Genomic DNA, 17,324 nt, shown 5'->3' on the forward strand with positions numbered 1-17,324 from the left:
ACAATGATCCAATGTTTTAACTACTATTTTCTTTTAAAATAGTATAGTTAGTGGAAAAATAGATTCATAGATTCCAAGGCCAGAAGGGACCATTGTGATGATCTAGTCAGACCTTCTGTATAACACAGGCCATAGAAATTCCCCAGAATAATTACTAGAACAGATCATTTAGAAAAGCATCTAATTGTCAGTGATGGAGAATCCACCACAATACTTGGTAAATTGTTCCAATGGTTAATTACTCTCACTATTACAAATTTATGCCTTACCTTGGGTCATCATTCTGCCTTGGGATAAAGAATGGGTGAAAATGTAAAAAGCCACTCAAACCATTGTTTATTTCCTACACTAAACCTTTTCTGGGGTTATAAGTTGTTCTCACTGCTGTTTTCACTTATTTTCACCTTTCCACTTCTGCTTGAAACCAAAACTGGACATGCCAAAGCACTGCAGAAATATTGTTCTTATGGCACATATATTTGAGTCCAGGATCAGCCAAGAAAATGTTGAAATCTCAGGAAAATCTATTCTCATGACATTTCCAGCCCAAATTTTCAAGCTCAAGAGATTCTGTTCATCTAGATAAGCTGAGGAAAAAGCATTATAGTTTTTGGATAATTATCAAAATCAAAATGAACCTCTTTAGGACTCAAAATGAACTTTTAGGACTCCTTTTTTTTTGTATATACAGATGAACCCTTAATGCCTGACCCAATGTTAGACTCCAAAGTATCATATTTAGGCTAATGTTTCATTTTTTCAGTACAGGAATTCTGGAGGAAAAAATGTCTATACCTGAAAATTTTGAGAGAATTAAAAGTAAATTTAAATTCAATATATTACATTTATTTAGACAATAAGTTATTTTTCAATCACTTTCACAGAGTAGGGGAAGGATAGCTTTCTTTTTTTTTTTAGAAAATTACTAAACTAGAATAATTTCTAATGAGTGCTACTGCCTGAGAATATTTTCTATTTTTTAACTAGACCTTTTTAATCAAACATTTGTTTCTATAAAATTAATGTATGTCTTACAGAAAGACAGGACTGAACCTTTGGGAACAGTCTCCTCTAAATGTGTTCAACATGTTATGTTCTTAATGAAAGCGGATCTTTTGTGTTGCATCTTGAGTCAACATGTTGCATGTCCTGATGACAGCAGCCAAAAAGAATATATGAACTGCAAATGCTGAGTTGGCCAGATCTACAATGAGCCGACAGCAGGCAGCGTGAGAAAGTTCAGCATCTGAGACTAGTGTTCAGCAAGGGTCTATCTAATACACCCTTTCTGTTAATAAGGCATTGGCTCAAATTCATTCCTGATGTAATGCCATTGACTTTAATGTAGTTACACCTGGGTGACTTTTTGCCCCATTTAACACTCTTAGCTTAAACACTGTTAGTCTCTGTGTAAAGTTTCTCATTTGTTTGCCCATTACGCTAGTTCAGAATTTGACACGGTTCTAGCACTCTGACAGTGGCAACAAAACCAAATGAAGAGGATGCCATTGCTTGGGACAGGTTGGTTGCATTCACAAGTAAATTAAGGACCTTTGTTGTTTTTAATATGGGACAGAAACAGAAATCTAAGCAGGTCGTGTTTAGAACTGAAAAAGAGCAATCAAAAGAAAACAGTGCCATCTGTAGGCCTATGCAGCCAATGTCGTTGCATAAAGACTAACTCAGCGAAGTGCTTAAGCACATGCCTAACAGTAAGCATGTCGATAGTGCAGTGATTTCAGTGGGACTGCTCAGGTGCTTGAAGTTGAGTACATGCTTAAGGACCTTTCTGAGCTGAGGCCAAGTTCACCCATGGTCCCAGAAACATTTATCCTAACCACCATCTACCCTTTCTCTACTATCTCAGCAGTCCTGCTCCATCTGCCCCTCAATCAGCAATACCAGATCATTATAATCCTATTGCCTCCTTTGTTGTGGAGTGAGGTGTGCTAGGTCACAAGTGGGGATGAAGTTGCATGGGGCTGAACACTTTTGGCATAATACCCCACAGAACCAGCATTCTGTCATAGAACATTATTAATATCTGGCTACCAGTGCACAAGCTCCTGCTGAATTTTGGTGACTGCATAGTTTCAGTCTTCTTAGATAACTCTTTAGAGAAGAGCTTTTCATGCAAGTAATGCTTGAGCAATTCTCAAATGATGGTCCATGGAACTCCTCTTAGTGGTCCCCAGAAGACCTCCCAGAACAGAAACAGAATTCTGCTACAAAGGGAAGGGGACTGACAGTTTGGGATAAGAAGTGACCCAGGAGTGATCCCTCTTTTTCCTATTTACAGAATAGGATAATTGTGAGCCAGTGAAATACAGGATTCCATTAAGGTGTTAGTGAATATACATTCAATACTATCTCATAGAAAGACTGGATACCTTAACAGTTCAAGTCTGCATAGAAACCATCACCAGTTTTATAATGAAAAGAAATATCCTTAGCTATTAAAAAAAGAAAATTGGTTGTGACACAACATCTTTTTATTGCCCCTTCCTGCTTACCTTCATGCAATGGTAAGTAGCATTGGCAGCACAGACCAGGTTGCTATTGGGCCAACCATCCAGGTCAGAATCTTCACCGCAGATGCGTCCGTCACCGGCATATCCTGTTCTACATTCACACTTGTACATAGGGTCACTGAAATGGCCCAGGTAGATGCACTCTGCAGATTTGTGGCAGCTGTGTGTCATATCTAGGCATGGATTTTCAGGTTCACACTCCTATAAGAACAGATCGCACTCATTCAAACTTAATGACATCAGTAGGAACTTCTAGGTCCTCAGCACTTTTGAAACCCAGGCCACTTATTTAGATGTCTCAATTTAGGCACTTTTTAAAAAAAATGTTGGTCTACGCCATACAGTTTATTTTGTCAGTTCACAATTGTAGATAACTGGCAATACAAAAAAAAAAAAAGCATAACCACAGGTACAAATGGACATTACTCAATAAATAAATTTAAACAATTAATTTATGTTTTTTGGAATTATGTCTGCATTCCTCTAGGAGCCATTAATTCTCATTATGGACAGGAAAAACTGCACACACCCATTTCCTTTAGAGTACTGGTCTTCAGGATATAATGCTCTAAGTCTACCAGCTGGTGTGTAGTCATTTTTTTCTTAAACCAGAGAGACAAACAAATATCCTGTCAGCAAGTTTACTGTCACTTTCCTCTTATTTCTTTTGTTTTTCCTGGTAAGTTTTGAGTGGCTTAATTTTAACAGGTGTTGTACATTTAGACTTCACATGTTGAGCTAACTACAGCATGGCTCAAAAAGAAGAGACTGATGAAGTCTCATGGCAGCTGTTTTAAAGAAGTTGCCTTAGTTTTCTATGAGATAACATTCCTCTGTGTCATTTCCTCTCCTTTGCCCCACCCCTCCCCACACACAAACATCTTGACCTACTGGCATTTAGAAAAGTGAGATCTTCAGACAGATGTTTGATGACTTACTTTGGTGTATTTATCAAGATAATCATCCTACCTTTCCACTGCACTGCCTCTTATGCAGTCTTTTACACCTGTGAAAAGGGATTGCAAACTCTGGGTTTAAAAGGCTACCATTCTGGCCTTGTAGCATTTTGCACTCATTTCACACAGGTAGAAATGACTACACAAGGTGACGAGCAGTGGATAATCAGGCCCAATGCACCATCATATTAGTAGAAAAGTTGCATCCACATTTAGGACTGTATTTTTAAAGGTATTTTAGGCACCTACAAAAGAGATAGATGCCTACTGTGATTTTTCAAAAGCACCCTGGCGCCTAACTCCCATTGATTTCAATGAGAGTTAGTCACCTACGAGCTTCTGAAAATCCCACTAGGTGTCTATCTATATCTGTAGCTGCTTATGTACATTTGAAAATCTGGTGCTTAGCTATTTGTGGCTATATTTGTTTGTTGCCCAAATTTATGAAATATTCTTTCACAATTTGTTTTTTATGGAGAATGCTTAGATAGGTTTCAGTTTCCATCACATTCCTAACCATTGACCCCTCTTCAACATCACTTACTTGCTTTTCTGCCTTGGCAGCCTCCAGGCCGACCCCGAAAGGCTGATTTCCTTTGTAGCGTGGAGGGCAGGGCAGGCAGTGGAACCCTGGATTCACGTTCACACAGCGATGGAGATGATTCACCTTAAAACAAACGTCTGGCACAGCTATACACTATGGAAAAACAAAGAAGCAAAATGAAAGAACCAAGTTAGCCTGTTGTATAGTCACCATACAATCTTTATAAATAGCCTCAAGGAAATGTTTCATGTTGATTGACAACTGAAACAACGCATACCTCATCAAGATCCTCACACACTGTTCCATTACCAAGGTACCCAGCTGGACATGGGCCACATGACCAAGACCCATCAGGATAACTGCTGCATTCTGCTCCAAGAAAGCATGGATTTGACAAACACCCATCTGTCAAAACACAAGCAAAAATGTAAATAAGGGGAGTAGTGCAGAAAGTAAAGAACTGTAACCCGGGTTAAAGAAAAACATTCTCCACTCATTGAAATAGATAAAAATGATGGAATGCTGACAATTAAAAATATTTGAACATTCAACTGTATATGAATGCATTTCCTTTTTGGTTCATGGACTGCTACAAACAGTTGACTATATTAATAGTATACTGAGACCCTGATGCAGGAAATCTTCTTATTCCAGACAACACTTAACAATCTGCACATGCATAGTGTTTCACTGAAGTGAATTAGACTTAAGCATTTATGTAAGTGCTTTTCTGAAACAGGGACTGAATTAGTGTATTTCATACATGTAGACTCTCTAATATCAATTAGTATTGTTATCCATGTGACAGGAGATAAATAACTAACAATAACAAAGTTTGCAAGCTGTATAGCTCTCTGTTGGTCACTCAATGCATACACACCAATCGGGCAATCATTCTTGTTGCATATATCATGTTGCTGGACATCTCCCACACATTTCTTTCCTCCATACTGTGGCTCTGGGCTGTTACAGAGACGAGACCTCTCACGGATCCCTCCTCCACAGGTGACAGAGCATGCGGACCATGGAGACCAGGGACCCCATCTACCATTAACTGGAACATGCAGGACAAAGGGGAAAATTAGCATGAGCAACATACTGCAGACAACATTCAGTACTATAAAGGTAACTCTTCCTTCTGATAGCTCTATAAACAGTTTGTAATTGTACCCAGAGGAAAAAATGAAACCGAACAGCTGAAAACTGAGATTACAATATTTCCAGGTAAATACATGGATTTTTCAGCCATTTTAGTTATTGTTGACAACTCATAACAGCATGCAACACCTTTTCATATGTTATATTTTCAATTAAAGTGATCAGAAGTAGTTTATGTTGGCTGATGCATCTGGATTTTCAACATTCACTGATGAGATTGTTATTAAAACAACTTCTGTTATGGAAATATGACATGGGAGAACACCAAGCATATGACCTGCATAACTCTGAGCCCTGTGACTTCTTCCATGATTAAGGTGTCCTGAGAAGTCATTTTGTTAGGAGCCAATCTGAACCAGCTGTTTCTAATCAGAACTTACAGCTGAAAAAACCCTCAGCTTGCACTTGGTGCTGAGACTCTTTTGTTTATATTTGGTGATGAAGATCTAGCTCAATGCATTTAACTGCATTCTGGGATCTCCTTCTATAGTTAGCAAATGACCTCAATGTTTTACATTCAAATCCCTTTTTAAGGAAACTACTTCTATCAAAACTTGAAAGTAAGTCTGCTAACTTACACAACATTTTTACAGTAACATGACATATACACCACCCACAGAATTCCCTCTCATTTCGTATTCCAAACTGTACTGCCTAGCTAACTCTGGCTATAAGGGCCTGATTTTGATTTCATGCACATTTTATGCTAGTGCAACTTCAATGATTTTGATATAGTTATTCCAGGATTACATTAGTATAAGAACAGAATCTGGACCTAACTTCCCAGAATACAGATTGTGTTTTCCCATACGCGTTGTACAGCACCAAGCACACTGATGGCTCTCAATAAATAAAAAACACCTGGGACTTGTAGTAATTTGGCCTCATAGGTAGAGAGGAGTAAATTAATTTTGCCTGTTTTTCAATCCACTCAAATATACAGTGGATTCAGAAGGTCAACCTTCACTTTAATATACTTGGATTCACATGCCATGATAGACTTGCGAGACTGTGAACAGAGAGAGAAAATACTGTAAAAAATAGGATGAAATTGAGCAGGAAGTGGGCAGAATGAAAAACAAATCTAAACTGACTGTGAGGAAAAAAAGAAATGAGGGAGAAAGATTTTTTTTTAAATATAAATTATGCATGTATACTATATATAAGGCACATAATTATGCCAGCTTTAGGGGGATACTACTTCAGTTCCTAATACATAGCAAAGGTTTCCCTTTAGATAGAAAACATGTTTATTTGTTTGTTATTGTATATTTGAATTATCCTTGGAAACTATGTCTTCAAGTTACAGGAAGGAAAGATTCCCAAACTTTAATTTTTTAAACCCAATAACAATTTAAGAAGCTTGCAAAGCCTCAGACAACACCATTGCCACTCATCTCTTCTTAAAATATTCCTGTGAGCTAGGTAAGCATAATAATAAGGAAACCAAGGCACTGAGAGGCAACGTGACTTGCAAAAGGCCACATACTGAGTCACTGGTAAGGGCACAAGTAGAACCCTAGATGTCCAATTTCCATTCCCCTGATTAACTCATAGACTTTAAGGTCAGAAGGGACCATTATGATCATCTAGTCTGACCTCCTGCACAATGCAGGCCACAGAATCTCACCCACCCACTCCTGTAACAAATCCCTAACCTACGTCTGAGTTATTGAAGTCCTCAAATTGTGGTTTGAAGACCTCAAGCTGCAGAGAATCCTCCAGCAAGATTAACCCACAAGACCATACTGCTTCTGAACTTTCTTTTCTGAATCCAATGCCACAGTCCCAAAAAACAAAGCAAAGGAACAGAGCCAAGTGACCACATACCATAGGCTTATACTAATCCATCTCCAAGGCTACATGTTAGACCCTGAATCACTATCATTATAATTTAGAGCAATGGTTCTCAACCAGGGGCCCGGGGCCCCCTTGGGGGCTAAGAGCAGGTTTCAGGGAGCCTCCAAGCAGGGCCAACATTATACTTGCTGGGACCCAGGGTAGAAAGCCAAAGCCCCACTGCATGGGGCTGAAGCCTGAGGTCCTAAGCCCTGCCACCTGGGGCTGAACCCAAAACCTGAAAAATGTAGCTTCATGTGGACCCTATGGTGTGGGGCCCAGCCTGCTTGCTACCCCCTAACATTGGCCCTGGTTTTATATTCAGAAAAACAGTTGTTGTGGCACAGGTAGGCCACGGAGTTTTTCTAGCATGTTGTGGGGCTTCAGAAAGAAAAAGATTGAGAACCCCTGATTTAGAGCCTGGCTTCTTAGAACACACAATACAGTTCTATTTGACTTTCAATTTGAGGTTAAACCCACAAACTTACTTGGACATGGGACTCCCTCACATTCTTTTGTTTCACGGCCACTTCCTTTACAAATTTTCCCACCCATCTGTGGGATGGGGGAATTGCAGAGACGGATGCGAGTGATGTTGCCTACTCCACAGGTCACAGAACAGGAAGACCAAGGAGACCAGTGACTCCAGCCACCATCTTGACGTACTGACAGAGGGGAAAAAAACCCCACACAACATAAGGAAGTGCTTGTTCCATCTGGGAGCATAATAGAAATTCTCTCGTGAACCTACCCCTGCCACAGAGCTTTCTCCATTTTACAATAGGTGTCCCACCTTTTATTACTATCTGTTACAAAAGCCAACATTTGGGTTCAGACATCAGAGACTATCTTACATATGAAACACAACTACCAATACAGGACTGATGGGGACGTTAGAGTAGCTCAGTTCAGAGGACAGATCATTAAAAAAAATGTATTGTAAGTACATAAGAAAATACTTGTCTTAAATAATTGTTCAGGAGTCATTGAAAGTGATCATGACCAGTGTTCCTTTAGTCTGCCTTGTAAGTACAATAAATATAAGATCACTTAGTATTTTACAAAAGTTTTCATAACTACTTAATGCAGGTATTTCTTCCCCATATCCTAAACACTTCTGTGCTTAAGGACTGTGCTGAGAATCATGCCTCAATGACACACAAGCTATTAGCTGCCCCAGCAGGGTAGCCAGTGCTGCATATATGCTGACTCAAGGCAAAAGGCCCTACTTGTTAGTATCTTTCCTTTTACAGAGCAAAAACTAGACTGGCCAGTACACATGCATATTAGATTGACACTAAAGGTGAGGAATATTAGATGGGTGAGTAAAGGAACAAAAATACAGTATGTCTTGATAACTAGTGTACTAATGCATAAATTAGTGTTAAAATATATACAGTTCTATCAAAATGTGCATAGGAAATCCAGGCTAGGATTCCTTTTGCTTCATGGTTAGAAAGGGAGAAGCAGAGAGAACATGAATAAGGAGAGAGAGATGTCAGCACTCACTGCGATTGTCACATTTGCCAAGACTACACGTTCTTGTCTGGATGGAAGGGCCTACACAAGTGTTGCTGGTGACATCACATGATCTTCCTCTCTGCTGTGTTCCAGAGCCACATGTCACTGAGCACTCTGTCCACTCAGACCATGGAGACCAACCATCTTCACTGTCTTTGGCTGCAAAAGAAGCAAAAACTGCTTAACACTGTTAATTCCTTTGTCATAAGATTTTTGTTCTCACATGTCTTTTTGTTAGAACTTATCCTGTGCTAGTTAGATCTCTGGTTCTGATTTTTATTTTAATCTATCACAGAAAAGATAGAGAACTTTATATAAAAAGAAAACATAGTTAAAGATTGGCCCACCTCAGATACCTGGATCTGAACACCCTCACATTTTATAAATTTAGATCTGGGGCAGGCAGACATCTACACACTTTGGGACCCAGATACAAAATGTGAGGCTTGGACCCATCCCTGAACACAACATAACCATAAATGTGATTGAGAGCACAATGAAAATATGAGCTGTATATAATCTGAATAGGCAAGAAACCTGAATATGATGCAATAAATATTACACTTCAGAAAACTGAAACTATTAAAAATGTCTTGCAATTTCTTTTTCTGCAATAGACCTGTCCAGCCCAGAACAAGATATATTTCCAAAACTAGTCTTACTACAAATGCAAGCCACAAACTGCAGTGCTATCTTGGAAGAATCCTTTTGTTATTCTGTTCCATATAAGTGAAGTATTGTAAAATTCAAAACAACAGAAGGAGAAAAGAAATTTGTGAGACTTTTTTGCCTTTCCAATGATTGTTATACTGAAATACCAGAAATTCCCATTTTTCTCTAGAATCCAAACACATTCTATAGGGGAATGGCAGGCACACTAATCCACTCTGACTGCAGTCTACTTTAACCAGATAGTAAAAAAAGAGAAAGCAAAGCAAAGAATACACAATGGGAAATTGGAATGTGCAGCCAGGGAAAATGCAGTTAAACCTCACTATCTGATGCTTAAATAATGATTTTTCTTTGGCTCAGTTGGTTTTCAACTCTTCCTTTACCACCCCTTAAATAAAGTAGGTTTTTTAAAAACTGACAAACAGGTGGTTTTCTGTTTGTTAAATACTTACAATGAAAGCAGACAGGACAGCATTCACCTTCAATAAACGATGGATTGGCACAAAACACCGCTGGGCAAGTGATTTGATGGCACACGGTTTTAGAATTCTATATACAAAGAAAGCAACATATTGGCTCGTCTATATGTTCAAATACAGGCAAATCTGTGTATCCAGGAAAAATTCTACCCATATATTGAAGAGATTTTGCTTGTCATCATTTTAAATGACAAAAATATTTTGTTTAATGAGATTGGATCTTTATAAAAGAAAATATTTTTAAACCAAGCAAGTTACCAGTATAAGTCTGCAGTATTGTCCATTAGAAATTGAGGACCTAATCCAAAACCCCTCAAAGACAATGGGGAGTCTATTTATTGATTTCAGTGAGCTTTCGATCAAGCCCTGAATAAAATATTGGATGCTGGAACAGGATTGAGTAGCCAAACTGAATTCAGTCCATTGTCCATTTTGGAAATAGGGTGAATCCTTCCATAGTCTTACCTCACAGGTACATTTGGTGCAGCTATCCACAACCCAGTTTTCATTATCTGCAAAGGCACGACCACCCTGCCAGCAGACTGATTGGTTCTTTAGAGTTTTGTTAGGCCCAATCAATTCCCACATAATTTGGTTCTCCTCAGACTGAAAGATTAAACAAATAAATTATATAACTAAAGAGCCTTAAAACAAAAACCAGAGAAACTATCACTCAATCACCTGACTTTAATATATGATTGAAAACTTACACTTTTATGCATTCATGTACTTTAGCCAAGAAGAAAAACACAACTCAGTTACTGTACCACAGAGTGCAATTCTTTAAGCTAATATTATGATCATAATTACCTAGTGCTCAATAAAATCTACTGTAGAAGGCTTTTTTTTCCCTCCAATGTAGTTCATCTTCAGAAGGGAAAATAATTCTAATCCTGTGACATGCAGTAACTTATTAAAACTTTGTTTACAAAGTATGAACATGATTCACAACTAGGGCTTTAAGTAGCTATACACTTCATCATACTGCAGTGATGAAAGACAAAAAGATAAAACTCACATGCATTCATTTCCCCCTTAGTTATAATATGTGGCCATTATAAATATAAACATTATATATTTATATATAACACACACATGCATAGATATGCACATACAGACATATGTATATACAGTACACATATGGCCAAATTTGACTAGTGATTTTGAGTGCTTTGAATTTTGATTACCATATGGGAAATATTTTTAAAAGGCCTGATTTTCAGAAATGTTGTTCTAAACCCTGTCCTTTGAAAATCATGCCCAAGTGAAGTGTCATAGTTGGGCACGCAAAATCATTTGTCGTCACTTTTGAAAATGTAGGATTCCCTTCCCCCAACAACCTAGCCACCTTTATAGATGTTGATGCAAAATGACAGAGGGAGACAGAGAAAACAACATTCTATAATTGACGTTTTGTATCTTTTGATTCTTAAGTCCAGAGTTACTTACCACTTTTTGAAGGTTATCCACTAAATTGTTAACAACAATGCGCAACCCAGTGAGCTCAGTGAACACAGTTCCCAGCTCTTCACAGGAGCGGTCACAGAACTCCATCTTCTTCTCTGTCTGTTCGCCAACATACTCCGTGGTGACAGCAGGGTTAAGGTGAAGGATTTCAGTACTCTCATTGATAGTGTTCACTTCAGCTGGTAAGGAGAGAGGGGAAAAAACAGTTATGTATACAAGTCTTCTGCTGATTACAGCTTACGGCTGGAATTATAGACTGGCACCTGTAGGTAGGGTTTAACTGCAGCTCTTTTGGAACAGCTTCATGCTAAATTATACCCAAGAATAAAAGAGAGGGGTTGAATGTCAGCTGCTTCCAATTATAGACATTCCCTTTCAAAATTAAGAGCCCAACTCCATCTCACATAGTCATCATTTAAAGGCACTATTGGCAACGTAAAACACACATTTACAAAAAAAGATAATAAAAACATAGAACGTCATAAAAACATACACATTAAGTCCTCTCAAGGCCATGAAAAGTTTTGCATTTTTCATGACACGACAAGGGTTATCCTTTTCATTTGGGTCACAGAGACAGGAATCTTCTACTAATGAGGCCACCACTAAGAGGCCAAGGTGGCTTTTAAGCCACATTTGTGCTCCCCCAATTTCTGGGATAGCCAAGACCTTCTTCAGCCCCATGCACATCTCATAGCAGCCTTGTGGCTCTTCTAAATTAAACCGAATGGTAACAGCTTCTTATGGTATGTGTACACTGCACGTAAACACTTGCAGCTGGATGGTGTCAGCTGCCTTGGGCTCAAGGGGCTTGGGCTATGGGCATGTTTCATTGCAGCGTAGACTGTCAAGACCAGGCTAGAACCTGGACACAAGACTCTGGGACCCACCCCACATACACAGGGGGTCCCAGAGCCTGGGGTCCAGCCTGAGCCTGAATGTCTATACTACAATTAAACAACCCCATAGCCCAAGTTCCGGAAGCCCGATTCAGCTGACATGGACTAGCTGTAACTGCTTAATTACAGTGTAGACAAACCCTTAGTGGCACTTCTGTACCACAGAATCACCAAAAAGCACAGTAGTCCAGTCAACCCTCTCTCCCCACTGATACAATCCTCTACATCCAGAGGAGAAGTATAGCCGACTGTACTAGCCAGGAATTCATCCCAGCTCCAACATCAAGGAAATACTGCTTGGATAACTTGGATAGTTTCTCTGCTTGGGTAACTTCTCCAGCCCCTTTGTGGCACCAGACCTCTATTTATCTACTGAATACCTACAATATGGTGAGTGTTTCTCCCACACTGACCTGCTGATGTTCTTCAGTAATCATCTGGAAGGACATTACCTAAGGCTGAAAAAGTAATTTAAACTCTGACCTTTATGGACTCTCTGGTGAGACTGAAAACAAAGGTGAAAATTGTGGTGTTTGACTATCCAGTGGAAATAAACTTAAACCAAAAACTTAAACTTAAACCAAAAACAATTCCACACAGGCAACCAGAGAGCTGTCAGAATACAGCAGCTTACAGTTACAATCAGCAAGTAGCTGCATAACCCATCAAAAATCCCTTAAACCATGCAGGTCCCTTTGATACAGTGCTGATTAAATGGGCTACCTGTAGCCTCAGATAGATATCCTCCAGTCAACTCTCTTTTCCATGCTCTGTTCTCCTAAGTCATCAACTAGCTAAGAGAGTCCAGATACCACAACTATCACTGGTGGAATAAGTGGAAGACCAGAGAGTGTTCACTGCCATTCGTTAGTTAATGCTGCAGCTCATGTAGTATTAGCGGTTTTTGCAGCTTCACTTTATGGCTGGTTGTATGGGTGAAACTTAGAATAAACTCCTTTACTACAAAAACTATGGAGAAAAATAATTAGGCCAAACACTGCTCCCGCTGAAGTTAGAAGTTTTGCCATTCTCTTCAACAGAAACAGGCAAGGACCCTTAGGGCACATCTACACTGCAGCTGGAAGCATGTTTCCCAGCACAGGTAGACCGACACGCACTAACTCAGGTCTAACTAGTTCACTGAAAATAGCAGCGTAGCTGGGATAACATGGGTGGCAGCTTGGGCTAGTACAGACCCAGGGAGCCCAGGTGGGTTTGCAACCAAGCCGCTAGCCCAAGCCGCTAGCCCAGCTGCACTGCTATTTTGAATGCACTAGCTAGTGCAGAGCTAGTGCATCCGTCTATCCATGCCGGGAAGCATGCTCCCAGTGACAAAGTAGATGTACTGTATGCGTCCTTGCCTGTTTCTGTGGAAGAGAATGACAAAACTCTCATTATCTTCAGCTGGAGCAGTGTTTGACTCTAATTCTTTTTCTCCTCAGTCTCTGTAATGGCGATCAGCTTTGTGTATTTGTGCGACTGAGAGGTTTTGTTTTGCTAGCAAGAAGCTTATTCAAAGTTTCATCCGTGAAACCAGGCATAAGGTGAAACTGCCAAATACATTAAGACACCAGCTGAGCTGCAACATTAACAAATGGGTGGCAGTGAATACTCTGTTCTTCTACTCATTCCGCCAGTGATAGTCAGAGCATCCCAAGGTCCCTCAGCTAGTGTACACATATCCCTTAGTGTGAGGTCTAAGTAACCTAAGGCTTGGTTATTAACCTGCAGTGAAAATTATGGCAGAAGCAAAGGAGACAGCTAAATATCATCACTGAAAATCAACAGCAAAAACTGGCTTTTGGCATAATCCTACAGTCCTTGTGCAAAAAAAAATCCCATTTAAGTCACCTGGGGTTTTGCCAGTGTGAGGACTACAAAATCAGGCATTTTTTATTCCCCCCCTGCGTAAATGAGGAAACAACATGGTGCCATACTGAATCGAACCCAAGGATATCTTCCAATTACAGTTTACTTCCCAAATTACTGAAAGGGTTAGGGCAGGGGTCGGCAACCTTTCAGAAGTGGTTTGCCGAGTCTTCATTTATTCACTCTAATTTAAGGTTTCGCGTGCCAGTAATACGTTAATGTTTTTTAGAAGGTCTCTGTCTATATTATATAACTAAACTATTGTCATATGTAAAGTAAACAAGGTTTTCAAAATGTTTAAGAAGCTTCATTTAAAATTAAATTAAAATGCTGATCTTATGCCGTCAGCCCGCTCAGTCCACTGCCAGCCTGGGGTTCTGTTCACCTAGGCCGGCTGCAGGCTGAGTGGGACTGGCGTCCGGGACTCCGGCTGGCAAGGGGCCGACAGCCAGAACCCAGGACCGGCAGCAGGCTGAGCAGGGCCAGCGGCTAGGACCCCAGACCAGCGGTGGGCTGAGCGGCTCAGCCTACTGCCACTCAGCCCGCTGCCAGTCTGGGGTCTCAGCCCTGCCCACGTAGAGTGGGTACCTACCTTCTCCCTAGTTCGAGCCTATTCTGTTCCTCTCTCTCTGCACTAAGCAAAGGGTGGGGGTGCACTGAGCACAGGGCTAGGGGTGAAGGAGCAGGCTGGGGGTTGGGGTGTAGGGTCTGGCCAGGAGCTAAAATGAAGGAGGGAGCTCAGGACTGGGGAGAAGGTTTGGGTGTGGAGTGCTTACCTGACCAGCTCCATTTGGTGCGAGAGATGCAAGTGGGAATGGTGGGGAGGACAGTGCAGGAGCTCCCATTTGGAGCTCAGGGTGGGGTGGGGATGTGGGGGGTGCAAGAGTCAGGGCATGGGGTGTGTGGGGGCTCCCACTGACATAGGTATTGCCACTTATGGGGGCTGGAGTAATTAAGTCAACGGAAGAGCTCTCTCCTGTCGGCTTAGAGCATCTGCATTAGCAGCATTACAGCGGCAAAGAGCTGCTGTAAGCTCTGTAGAGTAGCCATAGCCTAAGTTGCAATGGTTGGTGACAGCCCTCATAGGAGCTGTCACATTGACATGGAAATGCTGGAGTGAACTATATACCCAGCTAAGGCCAGGCTATACATTGGCTCCGGGCACTTCAAATGTCCTCCAAGAAGGCAGATGTTCTACAAAATGCACTCGATGGAGCATTATGTAGGGATAATTGAACATGCTTGGGAAGAATTCTGAAGTCACATTTTAAAAGTTCTCCCTATACATAGCAAATTGCTGGAGTTCAGTATGCCAGAAAACAGCAGCAATAATTCTTCCAAACATTTTGAAGCAAGAGGACTTATTTTCTGCCAAAAGATTGTATTTAATGAAACTAGTTTTTTTAACAAATAATAATGATAATAAATGGGGACTAAAATCCTGATCTGCGCCATTGAGGTCCTTACTGTGTCTACTCGCTCCTTACATAGGTAAAGCTCCTTTTGACTTCAAAGGGAGCTTTGTGTGAGTAACAGCTACAGGATGTAGCCAAATATTGATCTCAGCTTTATGGGAAGCTTTACTTCCCTGCCTTTCAGTAAAGATTCATTCACCATATTTAGTGTCAATACAGTACCTCAATCTAGTAAGGTGAACCAGAGTCTAACGTAGCTTAGATAGACTGATTTAACCACTCTGCTCTTTCTTAAATGTTCCAAAGGAGAAATGCAGCCCGTGATTGCAATACAGCATATCATCACAAATGTATCAGCTCAATAGCCACAAGCGGTGAAAGGAATTTAAAAAATGGGGAGGGGAGACTGATTTTATTCTTAGTTACCCCATGGTTTGTGAATACCTTGCAACATAGTCTACACCGAATTGTTTCCAGTTATCAAATTTAATGAAATTGGTATCTTAGCGACTAGGACAGAAAGAAACTACATACGTGGCATCATGGGCCAGAATCATCTGTGGTGTGACTCCCCTTAGTTCAGTTGCCTTTTGATTCCTTGAAATGAATGCCATTTTCTTAGTATGTGGTAACATTAGGCTTCTCTGATTCCCCATGTGATACTTTTCAGACCATTAATTTCATACTGTCAAGTCAATGTAGAAATTTGACTTGACCTGAGCATTTTGAGAACATTATTAAATCTGCAATCTCAACAGAGTTCAGTCCTAAACGATGTTAGAAGCATTACATCTATACTCACTACTCCCTCTTGGCAATCAGAGAAAGAAGACACCTGGGGATTTCTGAGGAGGCAGTCTTATATGGCTGGCTTCCTGCTCATTTCTTAAGGACTAGATGACTTGCTTTGGAAGGAAAAGGTGCTGAAACTATAAATGTTGATATAAAGGTAAAAATATGAATCTTTTCCCAAACACAACTCTCATTCCTCTGAGCTGGCCATGGGTGGGATTTTATTTTATGTATTTATTTAGCTTTTTAAAACATGCCTCTCCAAATCTCTGTGCATATATATGTCATTTTTTAAAATGCACACAATGATCACATTATAGTGAGACTCCCCCACCCATCAATCCAACAGCTCCCTCCTGGATCACCTCTCTCGTCAGCCTACCTCTCAGAAAGGGTTGCACTGTGCCCTGAAAGTCAACAAATTCAGGTCCCTGTCAGAAAAGAAACAGGAGTAATCCCAGAGTTGAGGGGATTTCATTGACAATTCCTGCCCTGCCTCCCACCCTCTTCCCCCGGCCTCTCACATTTAAATCTAGAGTCAGTTAGCTCAGGCACCTCAGCTCAGCTGCCATGTAATCAGCAAAGGATAAAGGAAGGACAGCCTTGTGTTTCATGCATTGTCCTAAAGCCTGAGAGATCTGGATTAAAATCCTAGCCCTGCCACAGACTTTCTTGGGCAAATCATTTAATCTATTTGTGACTCTGTTCCCTTCTTGTAAAATGGAGATAATCACATTCCCTTTCTCCTACCCTTTGTCTGTCTTGTCTATTTAGATGGGAGCATGGATTCTCTCTTCCTATGTGCTTGTACAGCACCTAGCACAATAGAGACCTGAACTGGGTTGGATCCCCTAGATGCCACCATAATACAAATAATAATAAAAATAAAAATAGAGGTCTCTAGCTATTAAATATTTCATAGACCAAAACTAACTCCTTGAATTGCACCCAGGAATAAAGTGGAAGACATTGCCACCCACTCCCAGCTAGAAACTCCTCCTAGTAAGTGGACATCACATCTGCAGCCGCTGAAGTTTGCTAGAGCTCACTAGATATAGCATCCAGTAGTGTAGATTGCAGTAATCCAATCTGGAAGTAACACAGGCATGAATACCTGTGGCAATTCACTGTCCAAATTCTACAGAATAGGTTGCAAGCTAATCAAGTGTAGATGGGACAAAG

General features: G+C 40.4%; 1 protein-coding gene across 1 annotated transcript in view; it reads right to left on the bottom strand.

The window, feature by feature from the left end:
* Positions 1-17,324, bottom strand: part of THBS2 (thrombospondin 2) — a 48,985-nt gene that overhangs the window by 20,371 nt on the left and 11,290 nt on the right. The window contains exons 5-13 of the mRNA XM_030556797.1: positions 11,150-11,346; positions 10,166-10,306; positions 9,674-9,770; positions 8,538-8,708; positions 7,517-7,693; positions 4,912-5,085; positions 4,309-4,436; positions 4,032-4,184; positions 2,514-2,732 (exon numbers count right to left, since the gene is read on the bottom strand). Of these exons, the coding sequence (XP_030412657.1) occupies positions 2,514-2,732; positions 4,032-4,184; positions 4,309-4,436; positions 4,912-5,085; positions 7,517-7,693; positions 8,538-8,708; positions 9,674-9,770; positions 10,166-10,306; positions 11,150-11,346 (1,457 nt within the window). The remainder of the gene's footprint in view (positions 1-2,513; positions 2,733-4,031; positions 4,185-4,308; positions 4,437-4,911; positions 5,086-7,516; positions 7,694-8,537; positions 8,709-9,673; positions 9,771-10,165; positions 10,307-11,149; positions 11,347-17,324) is intronic.

Source organism: Gopherus evgoodei, chromosome 3 (assembly GCF_007399415.2).
Source record: "Gopherus evgoodei ecotype Sinaloan lineage chromosome 3, rGopEvg1_v1.p, whole genome shotgun sequence".
Taxonomy (NCBI): domain Eukaryota; kingdom Metazoa; phylum Chordata; order Testudines; family Testudinidae; genus Gopherus; species Gopherus evgoodei.